The sequence below is a fragment of the Coturnix japonica genome, chromosome 2 (assembly GCF_054131305.1).
Source record: "Coturnix japonica strain WE chromosome 2, WE-NBRP24, whole genome shotgun sequence".
Lineage (NCBI taxonomy): Eukaryota > Metazoa > Chordata > Aves > Galliformes > Phasianidae > Coturnix > Coturnix japonica.
In genome coordinates this window covers 89648019-89664407 of record NC_140664.1, presented here as the reverse complement: position 1 = coordinate 89664407, position 16389 = coordinate 89648019, and the positions used below count along the sequence as shown (strand labels likewise).

At 37.1% G+C, this 16389-nt stretch overlaps 1 protein-coding gene across 12 annotated transcripts in view; it reads left to right on the top strand.

Annotated features, from left to right (window-relative positions):
- COBL (cordon-bleu WH2 repeat protein) overlaps positions 1 to 16389 on the top strand; it is a 151043-nt gene that overhangs the window by 51761 nt on the left and 82893 nt on the right. For 4 of the 12 annotated variants that reach the window (XM_085538012.1, XM_085538006.1, XM_085538008.1 and 1 more), the window contains exons 5-7: positions 1519 to 1563; positions 3438 to 3532; positions 6779 to 6862. In XM_085538012.1, coding sequence (XP_085394138.1) covers positions 1519 to 1563; positions 3438 to 3532; positions 6779 to 6862 — 224 coding nt within the window. The remainder of the gene's footprint in view (positions 1 to 1518; positions 1564 to 3437; positions 3533 to 6778; positions 6863 to 16389) is intronic. The other 8 variants (XM_085538013.1, XM_085538016.1, XM_085538011.1 and 5 more) reach the window with 3 other exon arrangements.

Genomic DNA, 16389 nt, shown 5'->3' with positions numbered 1-16389 from the left:
TTCCTTTGAGATCAGAAAGTGATATTCATTAGTGCTGTCTCCTGCAGTTTGTCTCAATCAGTATCGTTTCCAGCACAGTAGATGTCCTTACTTATTGTTTAGATAACGTCAGTCTTCTATGCATTGAGCAGCAGGCTTATTTTTTATTTATACAGTTATTTATTTATGTTGATGTTCTGTCTCTCCTTTCAAACTCCTTTAGTAAGTGACAGTTCTGCCTCTTTAGGAGCCAAATTTCAGCGAGTTTAGACTCTTAAGTAAACTGTCTCCTTTTTCTTTGGATTGTCAGGATGCTCAAAAAGTGGCTGACAATGTGTCATAACTGAATTATGTGTTTTTCTTTTTTCTTTAAAGACATGTTTACTGTAATTAAGTTAAGCATTTTGGAGCAGCATATTGAAAATGCATAATATTCAACAAGAAATGTTCATCATCCTTCAGAAACAGCATACAGAATAATTACCCTAGGCCTTACTTAAGCTCCTTTTTTTTTTTTTTCTTTTTTTTTTAATTTAAATGAAGGTGGTAATGGATATATATGTGCTGTATGGATCCTCAAGTCAGGGTTCAAAGAGTGCAGTTATCCTGTATGTTCAAAAACAATACTTTTAGTCCTGGGATTACAACAGAAAATCTGTAACGTTTGATAGTATGTTGCTCTCAATGTCAGAAATATATATATATATTATTAACCTTTAAGTATGTTATTGGTCATCTTAGAGTGATAGAATTATGTGAAGGCTTGAGCTGGAAGGGACCTTAAAGCCCACCCAGCCCCAGCCCCTGCTGTGGGCAGGGTCGCCCCCCACCAGCACAGTTGCCCAGAGCCCCATCCAAACTGGCCTTGAGCACCTCCAGTGATGGGGCACCACAGCTTCTGTGGGCAGCTATTCCAGTACATTATGATGGTATTCCCCTGATCTTGAGTGTGTATCAGCCTTCTCTGCCTTGCTCTTACTCTGCACTGTGGTGCTTCAAGAGAATAATGTTAAATACATGTGCAAATTACTAAAGGTTCCTCTTTGTTCAAGTATCTGCATTCCTTCTGTATTTTCATTCGTAATACTCCTATGGAATAATCCCATTGCTCTACGTAATAGTTGTTTTGTGGAGGCTCACTAATTACCAGAAGAAGTGGCAGATTTTTAAAGTACATTCTCACTAGCTGTGTTTGTAAGAGCATGTTCTAGAGAAACAAAATACTTGTCTTCCTCCTCTTCCCTGAAATAAAAATGCTGAAGGCAAAGTGTATTTAAAAGGCAAGCTCTGCTGCCACCTGCTAACGTACTTCGGTGTAGCAGCTGAAACTGTTTCATGAGGAAATACAGAAGGAGCAAACTTTTTCTCATCTAAACAGCTTCTGGTAGGAGCTGTGCATGCCTAGTATCAGGTAAGGTCTTGTTTCTGCAGTCGTAGGAACACAAATACTAGGAGTAGTGAATGAATACTGTGGCTTACTGAGCAATATTAGAACTTTAATATGTCTTCTCTTGTCCTTTCATTGCCTGCCTTTTCCAGTTCCTCCATCAAAAACTCAGTCTGAACCTTCTCTGAACTACAGAGGTACTGTACAGTGCTGCTGAGGGGAAATCAGCTTTTCCCTTGCTGTTGTTTAATGTGGTTCTGGGAGATGGATTTTTAACATTGTAGTGTAAAACCCTGTTGTAAAACAAGCTGTTGTCACGATCTGTGTTGTCATTTGGACCACGCTGTTTCCAGGGCCATGCTTTTTGTCAGAACAAACACACTTGTGTGCATACTTATCCAGTAATTGCCACTAAATGCCAACAATTAACAAATCCTGTCACTTAACTAATATATGGCACAGTATGCTTCAAGTCTTATAGATTCCAACTTTTTACAGAAGCAGAGGCAGAATATTTCGAGTTTAGTGAGATCTATCACTAATTGTAATTTATTTGTAATGAAGCATTTTAATATCAAACTGAAGTGTGTTCATACACATTGCATAATTCTGGGTAGTTGCTGACTTCTGAATTGCTACAACATATATGATTTTGTTGTGTTACATTTGTGCTTCTGCTTCTTCTTAAACAGAAAAGATGTATGTTTAGTATATCCTTTTCCACTCCTGAGTCTGTTCTATAACATTGTTAATTATCCTCTAGAAAGGTGTGCTTGGCTTGTTACATCATTGTGTTACCAGTAAACACAGTTCAGTGAAAAGAAAGCAGTGGATAACTTCTATGAACTTTCAGGATCAAAGTCCATCTCCAGCAGACAGTGACAGCCATGGAGAGGATGTCACTGACGAGGGGCCTGTTGGCTCTTAGCTTCACTGAATCCAGTGATTTTTCCTGCTACCTTCTATGTCATGTGTGCTGTGGCTTCTTCTTACACAGAGCATCACACTGGAATGCATAGCTGCTCTATTTATATAAGGAAAAAATTATCCAGATTCCTTTTTTTGAGGTGATATGTAGTGTTTAAAATCCCAGTTTGGATTTTCATCACACTTCTGATGATCAGCAGTTACTGATATTGTTGCTGCTAGCCTTTTGTCATTACTGCTTGTTTTTTAATAGACAAGCAAGGGAATCATGATCCATATCCACTTGTAGCCTGGCACTGAACAAAAAAACCCAGGAGTTTCTAGTGATTATTTGAGGAAGGTATTAATTTATTACTGTTTTTTGTTTCTTTGTTTGTTTATTTGCTGGGGAGTTGCAGCCTTTCTTAAGGACAGTTTCTGCCTGTTTTCCTAATAGTTTGCCACCTTCACTTTTCTGTCTTTCTTTGAACTACTGTCTGTGCTTAACACCTTCTAACAGATGATATTACTGATGTGCAAAGTGATCCTTCATGAAAATGGTGTGCCATGTGTGAAATGCAAGTCAATTCACAGGAATTCTGGGATGGGGGTTTCTTGTGAAGTAGACTTTTAATTTCTGACAAGAAACAAGCCATTCTGTACATGTATTCATTGTTATTAAATAAATATTTACAAGAGAATGTAACTTTTTTTAGTCAAACTCTTAGTGCTAGTGGGATACTCCGTTCTTGAAAGCAGAGAGAAATCTCTAGCATTAGGTAGTGGGCATTAAAAATACAGTAGAGTTTTACAGTCTGTATATTGAATGTCAAACTAACGGTTGTTCTCTGTAATGCATGACCTTATCATGTTGCTTATCCAACTCAGCTAGTGTTGGGAAAATTGAAGGGAGACAGTGATCAGAGAGTCCTGAGGGTTACTAAATTGTGATTGAAAACATAACAAAATTTATGACGTTATTCCATTTTCCTTCAATAGATTTTGGAGCAAACTCAGAGCAAAAAAAAGTCTGATGAAAACGAAAGTGCAGGATAATCCTGTTCATAAAATCCTAGCTCATAAAAGTACAGCATTAACCCAGGATGTGTTAAAATACTGATCTTCATTTCAAAAATATAAAAATATTCCATTCTAACTTTTTCAGAACCAAATCGAAGCTTTTCACTAAGCAATGATGCAATAGAAAAAGAAAAGAAAGGATTTCTGGGATTTTTCAAAGCTAATAGAAGCAACAGCAAGGTAGGTGTTCATCTTTATATTACTTTGCTAAAGAAAGTCCATTTCTTTACATGCATATTTTGCCTGTGGGGTTTATTTTTGTTATTGTTGATTTTTATGTATGTTGATTTCCTTTTTTTCCGGGGAGTTGTCTTTCAGCAAATGTGTTAACTATGGTTAATCAGTACGGATGGAGATTCAAACTTGTTACCTTTTAGTCCACTTAGTAGCACATAGATTGAAGGGGGAAGAAAAGCATTTATGAAGTAAGTGATGTAGTGTAGAACACATTAGATATGTCTGACTCTTCTGTGCATCTGTAATATTTTATTTTAAAGCGTGTGTATCTGCAGTAAGGTATGTGCAGGCTTACTGATGATGATAACACAATAGCAGAACTGATGACTCAGAAATAACTTGCAGTACTAAAAGGAATAATATATACTGAATGATCAGTGTCTGCTATGGTACATGTTGGGCATTTTTAAACTTTCAGAAAGGCAAGTTAATATAAAAAAAACAAAACTTCATTCAACTAAGCTCAAGATACCATTACAGTTGCAAAATCTAAGTAACTTTAAACAGTTATAGAAGATACGACAGTATCCTTGTGAGGGGAAAACTGGAAAGTGGTATTTGTGCATTTTATGTGTTCTAGAGATTTAGAATTTCTTGAGATGCTTTATGAAAAATGTGTGCATCTCATTACAGAAATTAAATTCAGAAAATTGTCTCACTCAAGAGCACATGCAAAGAACTTATTTTCTTTTGTCTAGTTTTAAAAGCCCTCCAAGGCTTTTGCAGTGAAATCGTATGACCTGATACTAAGTAGCATATGCTTTGTTGATAGACTGGTATTACGCTATAGTTCCAGTCATGTTTCTAAAACTGTATAAACTTTCCAGAATCTTTCTGTTCTCACTGTTTTTCATTATGATCAAATTTGGAGTTATTTTTCCAGGCAGTGGCTTCCAGTATCAACACTGGGAGTTACCATATTGAAGTATCTGATTTGACATAGATCCTGAGCTATTCTTAATGTTTTTTGCAGTACGCAACAGTGCTATATTATATGGGAAACTAAGTCAGTTTTGTTGTGTTTATCCTGTGTAAGCAAGTGTTTGCCATGTAGTATGGAATAAAGGCAAACAGAAGGAATAATGCTTCATCTGCCTGGAAGGATCTAGTTCACAAGCAAGCTCAACATGAACTCCCAAGGGCACACCGTGGCATTGCGGTTCCTCTGGAGGAACTGAACATAGCATGTTTACTGCATGATATTTGGTCGTCTGTTTCCATGTTACTGCACTTCAGTATGAAATGTGCACTCTTGGAGTTGTAATTCCAGAAGCAGATCAGATTTAGCTTGTAAAATAATTTCACTTGCAACACTAGAAAACATTGCTGTGAAACATGGCAGTGCTCTGGTTACTGCAGTGGGTTTCTCAAAGCTAGGATTACAAGTTTATTATGCTTCTATACCTCACATCTCTTCCAAATCTCTTTTTCATACCTGTTAAGAAAATAAGAGGTCGTAGCCTGAGGTTGCTTTTTAAGACATCTATTTTAATAGATGTTAAAAATATTGAGAGTGTATTAATAATCTGCGAGTAATTTATGTCTTGGGAGAGGGTGGGAACTGCACAAACAAGTATGAAGAAACAGCTTCAAAATCTGAGATAAAGTTTTAAGTCTTGCTGCTAGTTCTGACAAGTTAATTGACTTTTCCCAGTGATTTCTTTATCAGACTTTTACTTTCAAATCAGTACTAGAAGAAATCAGTACATTGTTACCTTTTCAGTATGTTCTCTAGTAGTTTGAGCCCAAACAGATGAGAGAATTACTGAAAACTGAAGAATAGCATATCATATAAAGGAGAAACAGATGTTAAGTGGCCATGATAGATGTGACTCAGTGTTATGGCAGATTTACAGCTGAAACTGCTGAAGATACTTCTGTAGTGCAATGGGCATAAATTCATTAACTTCTTTTAAGACAGAATTAATAGGCTTACGAAGGGATTGTATAATGACATGTCCTATGGGCTTCAGGTTCCAATGTTCTGTGGTTTCAGGACATACAAAAGCCCAGAATGTCTTTTCCAAAGTTGCTTTTACTGTTTCTTGGTTAAAATTTTACTCCTCTGCAAGACTTTGGTTGGTTCTGCTTATTTATTTTTGCTTTGTTTGCATTATCATTTGCATGCACACACACAAATATAGGATCACTGCATGCTGTCATGTGTAATTTTAGAACTAGCTGATAGCAAGGATTGTCTGAAGTCTTGAACAGAAGACGTGTTGTGGGGTTTCAGGCATTTATGGGTAAGATGACTTTGTTTGCAAGGGAAGAAGAGAGTATTAGCCCGTCTTGCAAAATGTCCTGGATCAGGTGTCACTCCACTCTGCAGGCCCACGTTCAGATTTCCATGCCCACACACTTCTGCTTTCTCAGTTAGCTCACTGAAGGCAGTAATCATGGGATGACAATACATTAGGTACAGCTTTCTGAACAATTCTGTTTGTTTGTTTTTCCAACTATATGTAAAATACCATGACACAGAATGAAAACAGAGATCTTTTCTCATGGTTTATACAAATTGCTTGAAAATATCTTGTAGGTTAACTTTTTGCTTACAGGCTTAGTGCCAGATCAGGTATCACCTTCTTCAGTCCATTCTAATTTTATTCTGGATCAGTTACCCTCTGTTCTCCTGCAGCTGACATAAAGACATAAAGGTGGCAGAATTCCATGCCTTTTGATATGAAATACAGTCATGTGCCTGAGGCTATATCCACATCAAATGGGCACTGCTAAGCAGTCCAGTAGTCCAGAAGTGTGCGGATGATCACAGGATCTCAAGAGGGTATTTGATAGGACACAAAAGCAGTCTTGTCTTTGGCATGTGTGGAGGAGGAAGCTCTCTGCTTTCTCCTCTGTCTGTCTGTGCAGGTATAGCGGAGACTGGCAATGTGACTGTTGTTACTGCAGGACCTGCTTGCTACCTGTTTTCCTTTTCCTTGCCTTCATATTGTTCTGTTTTGATAATATTAAAAACAAATTTCTTCATATTCCTGCTAATGAATTTCTTAAGGGCTTCCCTATTTCAGAGAAATTTTGCAGACTCTTTCAGTGTTTATCAGCAGTCCAGTGCAGCAGAGACAACTTGTCCTCATTCTGTGATCAGGTTTGGTGCTTTGCTCTGGCATGTTTTTGCTCTTTTCTCTCCGTTGCTACTGCTCTGTAGGATACTTGTTTGTGTTACAGACAGAAGAACACTTGAGGATGAGCAGAGATTATGGTGAGGAGGATGTTTTTAGTTCTACATCTACAAGTGAAGGAAGCTTGGATGTAAGTACTAACGTGGCTTGTAGATTCTCCTGCTTTCTGTTAGATCCAGCAGTTTGAATAACCAGAACCCGCTGCTGTTCCCTGTGCTTAGCCAAGTAGAAGTAGATGCGACCTACTTCCACCTAGCTTAGTTACCCCAGTCCACAATTCATATCTTGAAATGCAGTGCACTTTCTTCAGTTAAACTCTAGCTAACTAAACCATAAAACAGGTTTCTTTCAGAGTAATATTCTAAGCAGTTGTGAGTAAAAAGTGGTTTAACCAAGGATGCGGGTGCCTGTAAGATGGTGAGAATGCTGCCTTATGCAAGTCTTATCAGCGATGTTTAGGGTTGACTTTCATTATTGTTTTGTTTTTTTACAGATGCACATTTCTTTTTCTTTTTCTTTTTCTTTTTTTTTTTTTTATCCCTTTACCAAGTCTACTTTCTGCATGGCAGCATTCCAGTAGCTTCTCAAGTAACTTCTGGATGGAGACTACTTTTATTCTAAAGCTCTTCTAATAACATAAGGGTTTTTTGTTACGTACTTCAGTAGGTTTTGAAGTACTAAAATCCTATAAACCACATTTAGGAAGGTTTTTAAGCTCCTGGCAGACTATTAAATAACCAGGATTTAGGTTTCTAGTTAGGATGTGTGAATCTTAAATATTTTTATAAAGGTTTTGTGATGGATTTGTAATCATAGTGAATTGAATGTATATTTTAATTTTTCAATTACTTGGTTCTTTATCATAGAATCACTCACGTGGGATAAGATCTTAAAGACTATTGAGTCCAATCATAACCTAACCGTGCTACCTAACAACCCTCTGCTAAATCAAGACCCTGAGTACCGCATCCAAATGGTTTTTAAACACATACAGGGATGGTGATTCAAACATGGTGACTTTATGTTTTCAAAACCTGGAGAAGACTGTGTTGACATCATAATGGAAGCCTGAAATGTGTGACTCTACTCTGAATCCCATTACACAAAGGTATCTTGGACTAAATGGTAGAGAAGCTACTCTTTGCATTCAGTTACGTAGATAGAGTCTTTTTCCCTTTTAAGAGCCATTAATCTTCAAGAATGTTATAGACATTGTTCACAGTATGCGTCTTTCACTTCTGGCTTGACACTTCTGTTTGTATAAGCACTGATCCTACCAAGACATAAGTACATATTTTAATGAATATATTGAAATAGTTCAGTTTAAATTGATGCTTTTCTGTTAAGAGTTAGTTGAAAATTGCATAAAGCTAGTCTGATTGATCTCTCTAGCAGCATTGAAGTCTCATCCTTCAAACAGGTTAGATGGGCTTCAAGAAAAAATATTAACAACTGTGATACCTTAGGTGGGAATGAAGTACAAAATACTATAAACTTGGCATAGGTCACTTGTATTGTTTTAAGATAAAATTCAAATGAGAGCTCCAATGAAAGTACTTCCAGAATCTTAACGATTTATTCTAGTGATTGGCATGGCTTTGAGACCCGTTAGTCACTGTAATTCTTTATTCTCCTGTTTGCTCAAAAGATAATCTCACTTATATACTTGTGGGGGAACTGAATATCCTTTCTCAAACTAAATGGTATCTTACATGGCCATGTATATGTCAAATGTGCATTTAGATCTCATTATACAAAAGAAAATTCACTGTAAAAAAAAAAAAAAGTGTGCCTTCTTTTACTGCTTTGGGTCATCTTGGTGGTATTTTTCATTGTAGGGCAGGAATCAAAACTCAAGTCTCAGAGTAGGTTTTTTGTAAAGAAAATAGTTTGGTATTTCTAAGATTACCTTTGGCATAGTGAAAGGATCAGGAAAATCATAGTTTATGGAAGTGGGCAATTGATGAAGTACAGCTGAACTAAAGGCAGGATGAGATCTGCTGGTATTCTTAGTTTAAATCCTTTTACTGCTGTTATGTAGTGGTAATGTGCACGGAATGGTGGAAAAAGTAATGATTCTGTACTATATCTTTTTCTTTCTTGTTTTAGAAGTGGCCAAAATGGAGGAATAGAGTAAAGCTGTAAGAGATCTTTGGTAATTTTTCAAGTACAAGTTGAATTATCTTTTTATAAATCTAACCATCATCACTTCTGTATTTTTGTAATTATTTCTAGTATTATTAATACACCTAAAATAATTTGGATTGTTGATGAAGAAGGAGATTTTATAAGTCAAGATGTGAAAGTCAACAGCTGTGCTGAGGTGAAAGTACACTTGGGTACAATTAAAAATAAAGAAGATTTTAACACTGTAGAGAATGCAAAAAATGGAAGAATTGCCAATGACAGTGCACAGAAAGCAGCAATTAATTACGACTTATATCAATAAATAATTTAATGGTTCTGAAATCTAATGTTATGTTGCAAACGAAGCAGAAATCCCTGCCTTTAATATGTACTGCTTTGTGCTAAGTAGAGGAACCAGGGTACCTTTTCACAAGTTAAACACAATTGAAACACACTTGCACATAAGTACAACATACAGATTAAGCAGTTGGGAGACGCAGGAGGGTTAACCATATTCCTTTTTTGGGTACCGTATATGGTCTCATAGCTGGAATTTTAGAACAGCTGGGAAGGAAAGGGGGAGTGTGAGTAATCTCAGCCACTTGGTGTCACTGTCCTCAAGTAAACAGTTGATGAAGATGAAACCTGATCCTTGGAACGCAGTTCTAAAATTAGCTGTTTTTATTTTAGAGGCCTTTGTGTTTTCATAAATCAAGAGTGAAAAAAACACATCCCAAGTGCCGAACGATGTGTATCTCTGATGTGGAATTTGTTTATGTAATAAATCAGCTTGGGAAAAAAATATTTAAAAGTACGGCCAGGGACATTTATCAGAGGATTTGAAATTTCAGCACCGAGTCTTATCACACAAGGTTTCTGTAGTTCAAACCAGCAGACCAATGTTAGAAAATTTTTGGCAGTACTTTGGGAAGAAATTAAAACAAAAAAAATCTAGTCTTTGGTATGAATCGGAATGTCTTACTCATAACAGAATCAATGATCCTCAGCAAAGCAGAGAATCTGGAAATTTACTGCTTAATGGATCTGTCGAGGATATTATTATTATATATATTTATGATTAAAAATATCCAGGGAAGAAAGAAAAGATGCAATTGTAGATTTTCAAGTAGGCAGCAGAGAAATTGTGGATATATATAGGGGTAGTGGTGTTGTTTCTTTTTTGTTTTTTGAGGTAGTTGGTGGTTTGTTTTTGGGAGGGAAGATGGGGAGGTGTTTTGGTTGGGTTGTTTTTTTGTTGTTTTTTTGCTTCATCTTCTAGTCTCTGTACAGGAGGGAAGCAAAGTTATTTTTCAGAAGAAAGATAGTGCCCTAAAGTTTGGGAAAAATAAAACAACAAAACATCAGGACTTCTAGTACATTTGTAACTTTGGCAGTCACTTTTTAAACTATAGAAACAGCTATGTTCCCTATGAATAACTTATATGTATATACATATATATTATTCACCTTTTTAGGGTCTTGTTTGCTCTTCATGTACTGTCACTTTTATGCCTCAGAGCTGGCTGGAGTTAGGGCATTCATGATACGCTTTCCCAACTCAGAAGTGATTGAGAGGAATCAAGTACAGTTACACAAACATAATTGAAAAAATCTGATTACTTCAACCATGTTGGATGTCAAGAAATAACTGAGTACTTTGTCCATAGTTCAGGATATCACCACACATAGTCAGGTACTGTTTAGGGCAGTAACAGAGCTGCAGCAACAAGAATGTTGTCCTTGTGTCTGAATGGAAGTGAGTAGCTATCAACTTCTTTTAATATTTCTTCATTTCTGACAGTTGCATCCACTTTATAGGCTCATTTTCCTTTGCTTCTTCCGGTCTCCTGGCAGTTCTTAAGGTGTTTTATTGGTACTTGTAGGGTCAGGTCCTGCAACAGTTCTATAGCATTTAACAGTTAGAGCACACTGTCAAGACATTGCTTTGTGTTCTGGCTTTGAAGCAATTGAAACGTATGTTTGTGTGTTTTTAGTTGTGAAACATAAATCCCAACGTTAGTATGGAGGGTTGTCTTAAGTGTTACAGCAGACTGGTCTGCCCTCACCATTCTTTTGTTAAAGATGTCTGTAAGTTGGTGGAGTTAGATGCCGGATCATGACACTCAGGAAGATATAGCAGAATTAAAAAAGATTTTGAATCTGCGACTGTTCATATGGTTAAAAGAAAAATAAAGTCTTAAATATCAGATAACTCAAGGAAAGGGTCATGATCACAGCAGTAACTTTAGTTTTTACATCCTTTGATATTCTGAGAAAATGTTGTTTGAACTTTTCTTGCTGATGAGGTGAGCTTTGCTGGATTTAGCTTGCTTGTAACTGGCATTCAACTTAACTATGGTGATCACCTTGCTTTCTCCTTTAACACTGAGAGTAGCAGAAGTAATTTCCTTCATTTATCACAAAGAAAATTTAACTTGGAAAAAAATCTGACTGCATGGAGATTTCAGAGAGTAGGTTTTTAAAGCGACTGTGGCATATTTATTGCCTGATCTATACTGCAAAACCTTTAGAAACATCTTGAGGATGAGCTACACACACTAGATTCTGTTTTTAAGCTGAAGGATAGACCATGTGGGTTCTTCTCAGCAAGAATTATATATGCTGAGAAGATAAAGCATTTCCCATCTCATTTTGTGGTGTGCACTTGGAGGATACACTGTCTTCACTTATATAAGAAGTAGATGCTTTCATATATTTAAGATAATACCTTTAAATTTTCCTTGCAGTATGTGATAGCAGATGAGCTTGAAACAGTGGCTGCTTGACACCAGCCTTCAAATTCTTGTTCCAAAGCATGGTGTTATAGACCTCTTCAAAGAAAAAGTCCTTGAAGTTCATGTGGAGTGTAAGAGAAAATTCTGGTTTGCAGAACCAGCTGAACTACTTTGCCCCCTCCCCCCACCCTCCCCCCCAAATAAATAAATAAATAAATAAAATAGCCAGAGGCAGACACCTGGAATGGGAAGTCTCAGCAGCTATGGTTAAAGCATTAGTCTCTTGAAAACAGACTCTTGTGAAGGGAGGTATTGTCTGACCCATCTTCTGGCTGTGCTTCGTAGGTTGTACAACCACAGGACTGCCAATGTTATGTATTCAGGAGTCACTTGTTAGCTCCCTCCCTCTCCAAGTGACAGTGACTTAAGATCATTCAGTTTTTTAAAAAATAAATCATATAGGCTTGGCTTTTTTCCATCCATTCCTCTGCTGAGAATTGGTTTTGTGTATCATGTTGCTAAGTAATATTTTGCAGCAAGACTTTACTAAAAGAAGGTCTGTCACACAGTGGTCATCAGAAGATGTCTTTACATAAAATGTCATGAGAGTAAAATAACCACAGTGCACTGTGATGTAATCAGTACAGTTCACTTGCTTGTCATAACATAATAAACAAAACAAAAAAGCTGGAGTTGTCATTCTCCTGCAGTTCTGCTTTTGAAAGGGCAACTCAGAAAGTTCTGTTCCTCCAATGGCTTTTGCAGGGTATTTTAAAAGAAGTAATTTCAGTTGTGTTGGACACTAAATCTAAGTATCAGAGTCAAATTTACAGAGTTTTCAGGCCACTGAAATCAGTACACAAGTTTTCTGTGTTAAACTCTGACCAGTCTGTGCATCTGCTACCTGCCTCTGCTCAGGATGAAATCTTGAGTTTAAGGCTTTTACTTTGTAAAACTGCTACCTACTGTTGTCAGCCAAAATGTGAAAGAACAAAGTTGGATCCCTTCTGTGCATTTGGAGATGGCAGCCAATCTATCTCTCTCAGGACCATTATTTAGAGAATTATTTCTTCTTTTGTAATGTAAACCAAAATACTGGCTGGGCTAGAGATGACTGGAACAAAGCTGTGAGGTATTCTTGATGTGGGAAACATCCTTTCGTAAAGATACCCAAATATTCAGTGACTCAGAAGGACAGACCAAGAGCAAGCTTAACTATTCAGACTAACAACGAATTAACTTAAGTGCGGTGGCAGCTATGTGTTCCAGTGCCAGCACCAGAGATGTTTTTGTATGTCTTATGCTAAGCAGATGTTAGATCCAACAAATAGGTCACTGAAGCTAGAACTGGAGAAGCCAAACGGTTGCTGCTCAGTTGAGATGACCTTGTCTCAGTATCCGTCTACCTAAAGTCACGTTCATGTGTATGAGCAGTTTATAATCTCAGTCTGCTCTGGAGAGATGGAAGTTTAACTCTTCTGAACTGGAATAAGGTTTTGAACCTGGATTTCCCACATTCTTACAGAGTTGCTGAACTTCATAAGTGGCTGTGGAGGATGAGGCAGGAGAGAAATATAACAGCTGCCTCTTCCAGCAGCTAGCTTTAGTGTGGAGCCAGGTTTCTTAGGTTTGCCTAATAGGATTAAGCTCTTGTTGATGAGGACAGGGGTTTGCCAACTTGATGGATCCTGATGGAGGTTAGGAGTTTGGGCAAGAGGTTAGGAGCATGGGTTCTCAGCAGTTTCATGCTCAGCATGCCCAGAAGCAGAATTCTGGCCCCAAAATGAGAGTAAGCACATCATAGGGATATGTGTCAGGCTTACTGAAGGGAAAGCACAAAGAGGTGTGACTTGGTAAGGCCCAAGCTACGAAGGTGGTAGGGTAGCTAGGTATATGAGGCAATTGAGCTTCTAAACCTGGGCTACATGGCTTCCTTCTGCTTTCTGTGAATGTACCTAGTTGGGCTGGTATAAGTTGGCTCAGATATCTCCCTCGAATGTTTAATTAAGACCTCATGGCACACCCTTAACCACCCAAAATCCTTTAATGTCTGATTCATCTTTTGTTACTGATTTCACTGAAAAGTTTTGAAGTTAACTCGTTGAGAAAAAAAAAAAAAAAAGAAAAAAGAATAAAGCAGCAGCTAATAAGGCCAATGGTTTTTAATTTGCATTAATAAAAGGGCATTAAAAAAAAAAACAAAAAAACAAAAAAAAACAACAGGTGAACTTAAATTCCATATGAGATTTTTCTAGTGACATCTCAACCACTCAGGCTTTGCTTTCTTGGCATTTAATATTACCAGAGCCCCTTAATAGCATATAATAGCCTTGTAATTCCTATTTGGTCATAATTTATTCAGCATATTGTTCTTAGTGTAACTGGCAAGCATACGGTGGTGTTGAAGTACCACCTTTAAAGAATATTGGATAAGCAGAGGTATAGTTACTTGCTATATATGTCACATATTTTTGTGTATATTAAATGCTTTTTCTGTTTAATTTAGGGATGGTCTTGGAATGAGCTGGAATTATTAATTCCATTACAAAGTACATTTCTGTTTGATTTAATGATGAATATCCAAAGTATTCTAAAGCTTTCCAAATGTAACTACTGCAATGAAAGGATTATGGTGTACTTATACCAATGCCCTTTAGTAGATGAAATCAGAAATGGCTAATTGTATGTCATAGACTCCACGTTGCTAATACACACTGGAATATCTTTATATATATATATATTTGTAATAACACTTGTTTTTGTAGTGGCATAATCTAAATCCCATGTAACCATAGATTCATTATACTAGTCTAAAATATTCTATTAGCATGTACAGGTTTTAGATACAGTAGAGATTTTCAATATCGGTGAATGTATAATGTCTTTTCACTTGCAAAGAATTTTTGAGGCATGAGTGCTAATAGGATTTGGTTCTTTTCCAAGCCTCTTCTGTGGACAGTAAAGGCTCGATTTCATTAAAAGTAGTGGCAAATAATAACATTTCTTTTAATTAGATGATCTAATGATTTCCACACATATTTGTTCTGTGCATTATTGTTCGTTGGCAAAACTAAGCTGCTTGGTAGTGTGTGAAACCATATGTCTCAATAACATCTTATGACGGATGAGGGAGGATTTGCAAAACAACATTTGCTGACAGGACACAAAACATTTCACTTTGATGGGGGAGTTTTCCAAAGTGAACTTTGTGGCTTAGTTCTGTCATGCAAAGTCAAATTTACTTTTAAAGTCTTAGCGGTTCTTACAGGTCACCCTTAAACTTGAATAGGAGCTCTGTACATGAAGCAAGGACTGCGTAACACTCTTTACTGTGTGTGCTACTCAGGTGTTAGCTACTAGGAGAGACGTAATGCCTGTAGTCTTTGTAGCTGTTTCATGTACTTCTTTTCTAGTGAGCAGTTGCTAAATTAAGTTTTATTGGTCTTTTAGTTGCAGCTCCAATGCTGATATTCTTCCATAAGCTTAACAAAAAATGGTAGCAAGTATTTTAGGCACTACTTTTTCTCTTCCTGTGATTAATATTTCAGTTCAGTTCTTGGCAGTACTTTAGGAAGCAGGTGGGATAGGGAGAGTGTCAAATAGTGGCCGGTCTTTCTAAAGACATAATGTGAAGTAGCAGCATCTTCAGGTAGATAATCTTTCTTGTATTTATTTTTTTCTTTGTTGTTGTCATTTACACAAGAAGGAAGGCCAGAAGAAGTCAAGGCAGACAGCAAAAAATAGCCTTGGAGAATTCTTAAAGAGATGCACAGGAGGTGGACCCACTGACAGTGTTATACTGAGCACCTCTTGGAGTTTTTGCTTCTTCAGTCCCTCATTGACCTGGTGAGAGCTGGGTGGAACTGATGTTTGGGACGCAAGCTGAGCAAGCGCTCTGAAGCATGCTGGCACAGAGAGATGGAGAGATTACCAATAGATTTATGCCTGTTTTTTCCTTTCCTCTAATTATAACATCTTCTTTCTGTCCCAGCAAATGTTCAGGTACACATCTTGATTTCAGCACAGAGGCAGTGTAATTTCAGAGGCTCAGTTTGTTCTGATTTACAGTTGTTTGTATAAGACAAGAGTCATGCCAATAAAGTGCACTGTGGAGTTTTGCCTTGTAAAAACCTAATGGCAGAAGAGGGAAGGGCAGAAGAAAAATTTAAGACTATTTATTAATCAAGAATTCCAGCAGCAAGGCTTTTCTTGCCTTGATTCTGGCAAATGTACAGATGAGAGATACTGTGCAGAGAGAGTTTCTGCACAAACAGAGAAAGCCCTTCAAATGTAAACATTTGAGCAGCTGGCATGGGAGATTAGTGCAAGCAGGGGCCGGGGGGGGGCAATACTGGTTTGTGGCGCCGTCTAAATTTAACAAACGTTAAACAAGGTCTGTGTTCTAGTTTAAGGGTTATAGGTCAGAAGGACAATATCAACCAAAAATATTGGCAGTTGTAGAAGTCAGAGTCATTAACTAGTAATTAATTAAAATCAACTTGTCTTTTCAAAACTGCCCTCACCACCCCCCTACAAAAATAAATAAATAAATAAATAAATGATCGAAAGAAAATATTCTATGCAACCTGTTGAATTAAGGAAAAACAAAATCAAAGCAAAACAAACTTCCTACTATGTCTATGCTTAAAAACTTTGCAGTACTTTTGCTTTAGATTGTGAACTGTCTTAATTTGTCTTAATTCTACTTTTAATTTCCTGTGGCTGAAAGGAAATCAAAGGAAAGCATCATGCTGAAGGTGAAAGTGATGTAGGGTCTGTTAGCTTTGTAGTCATT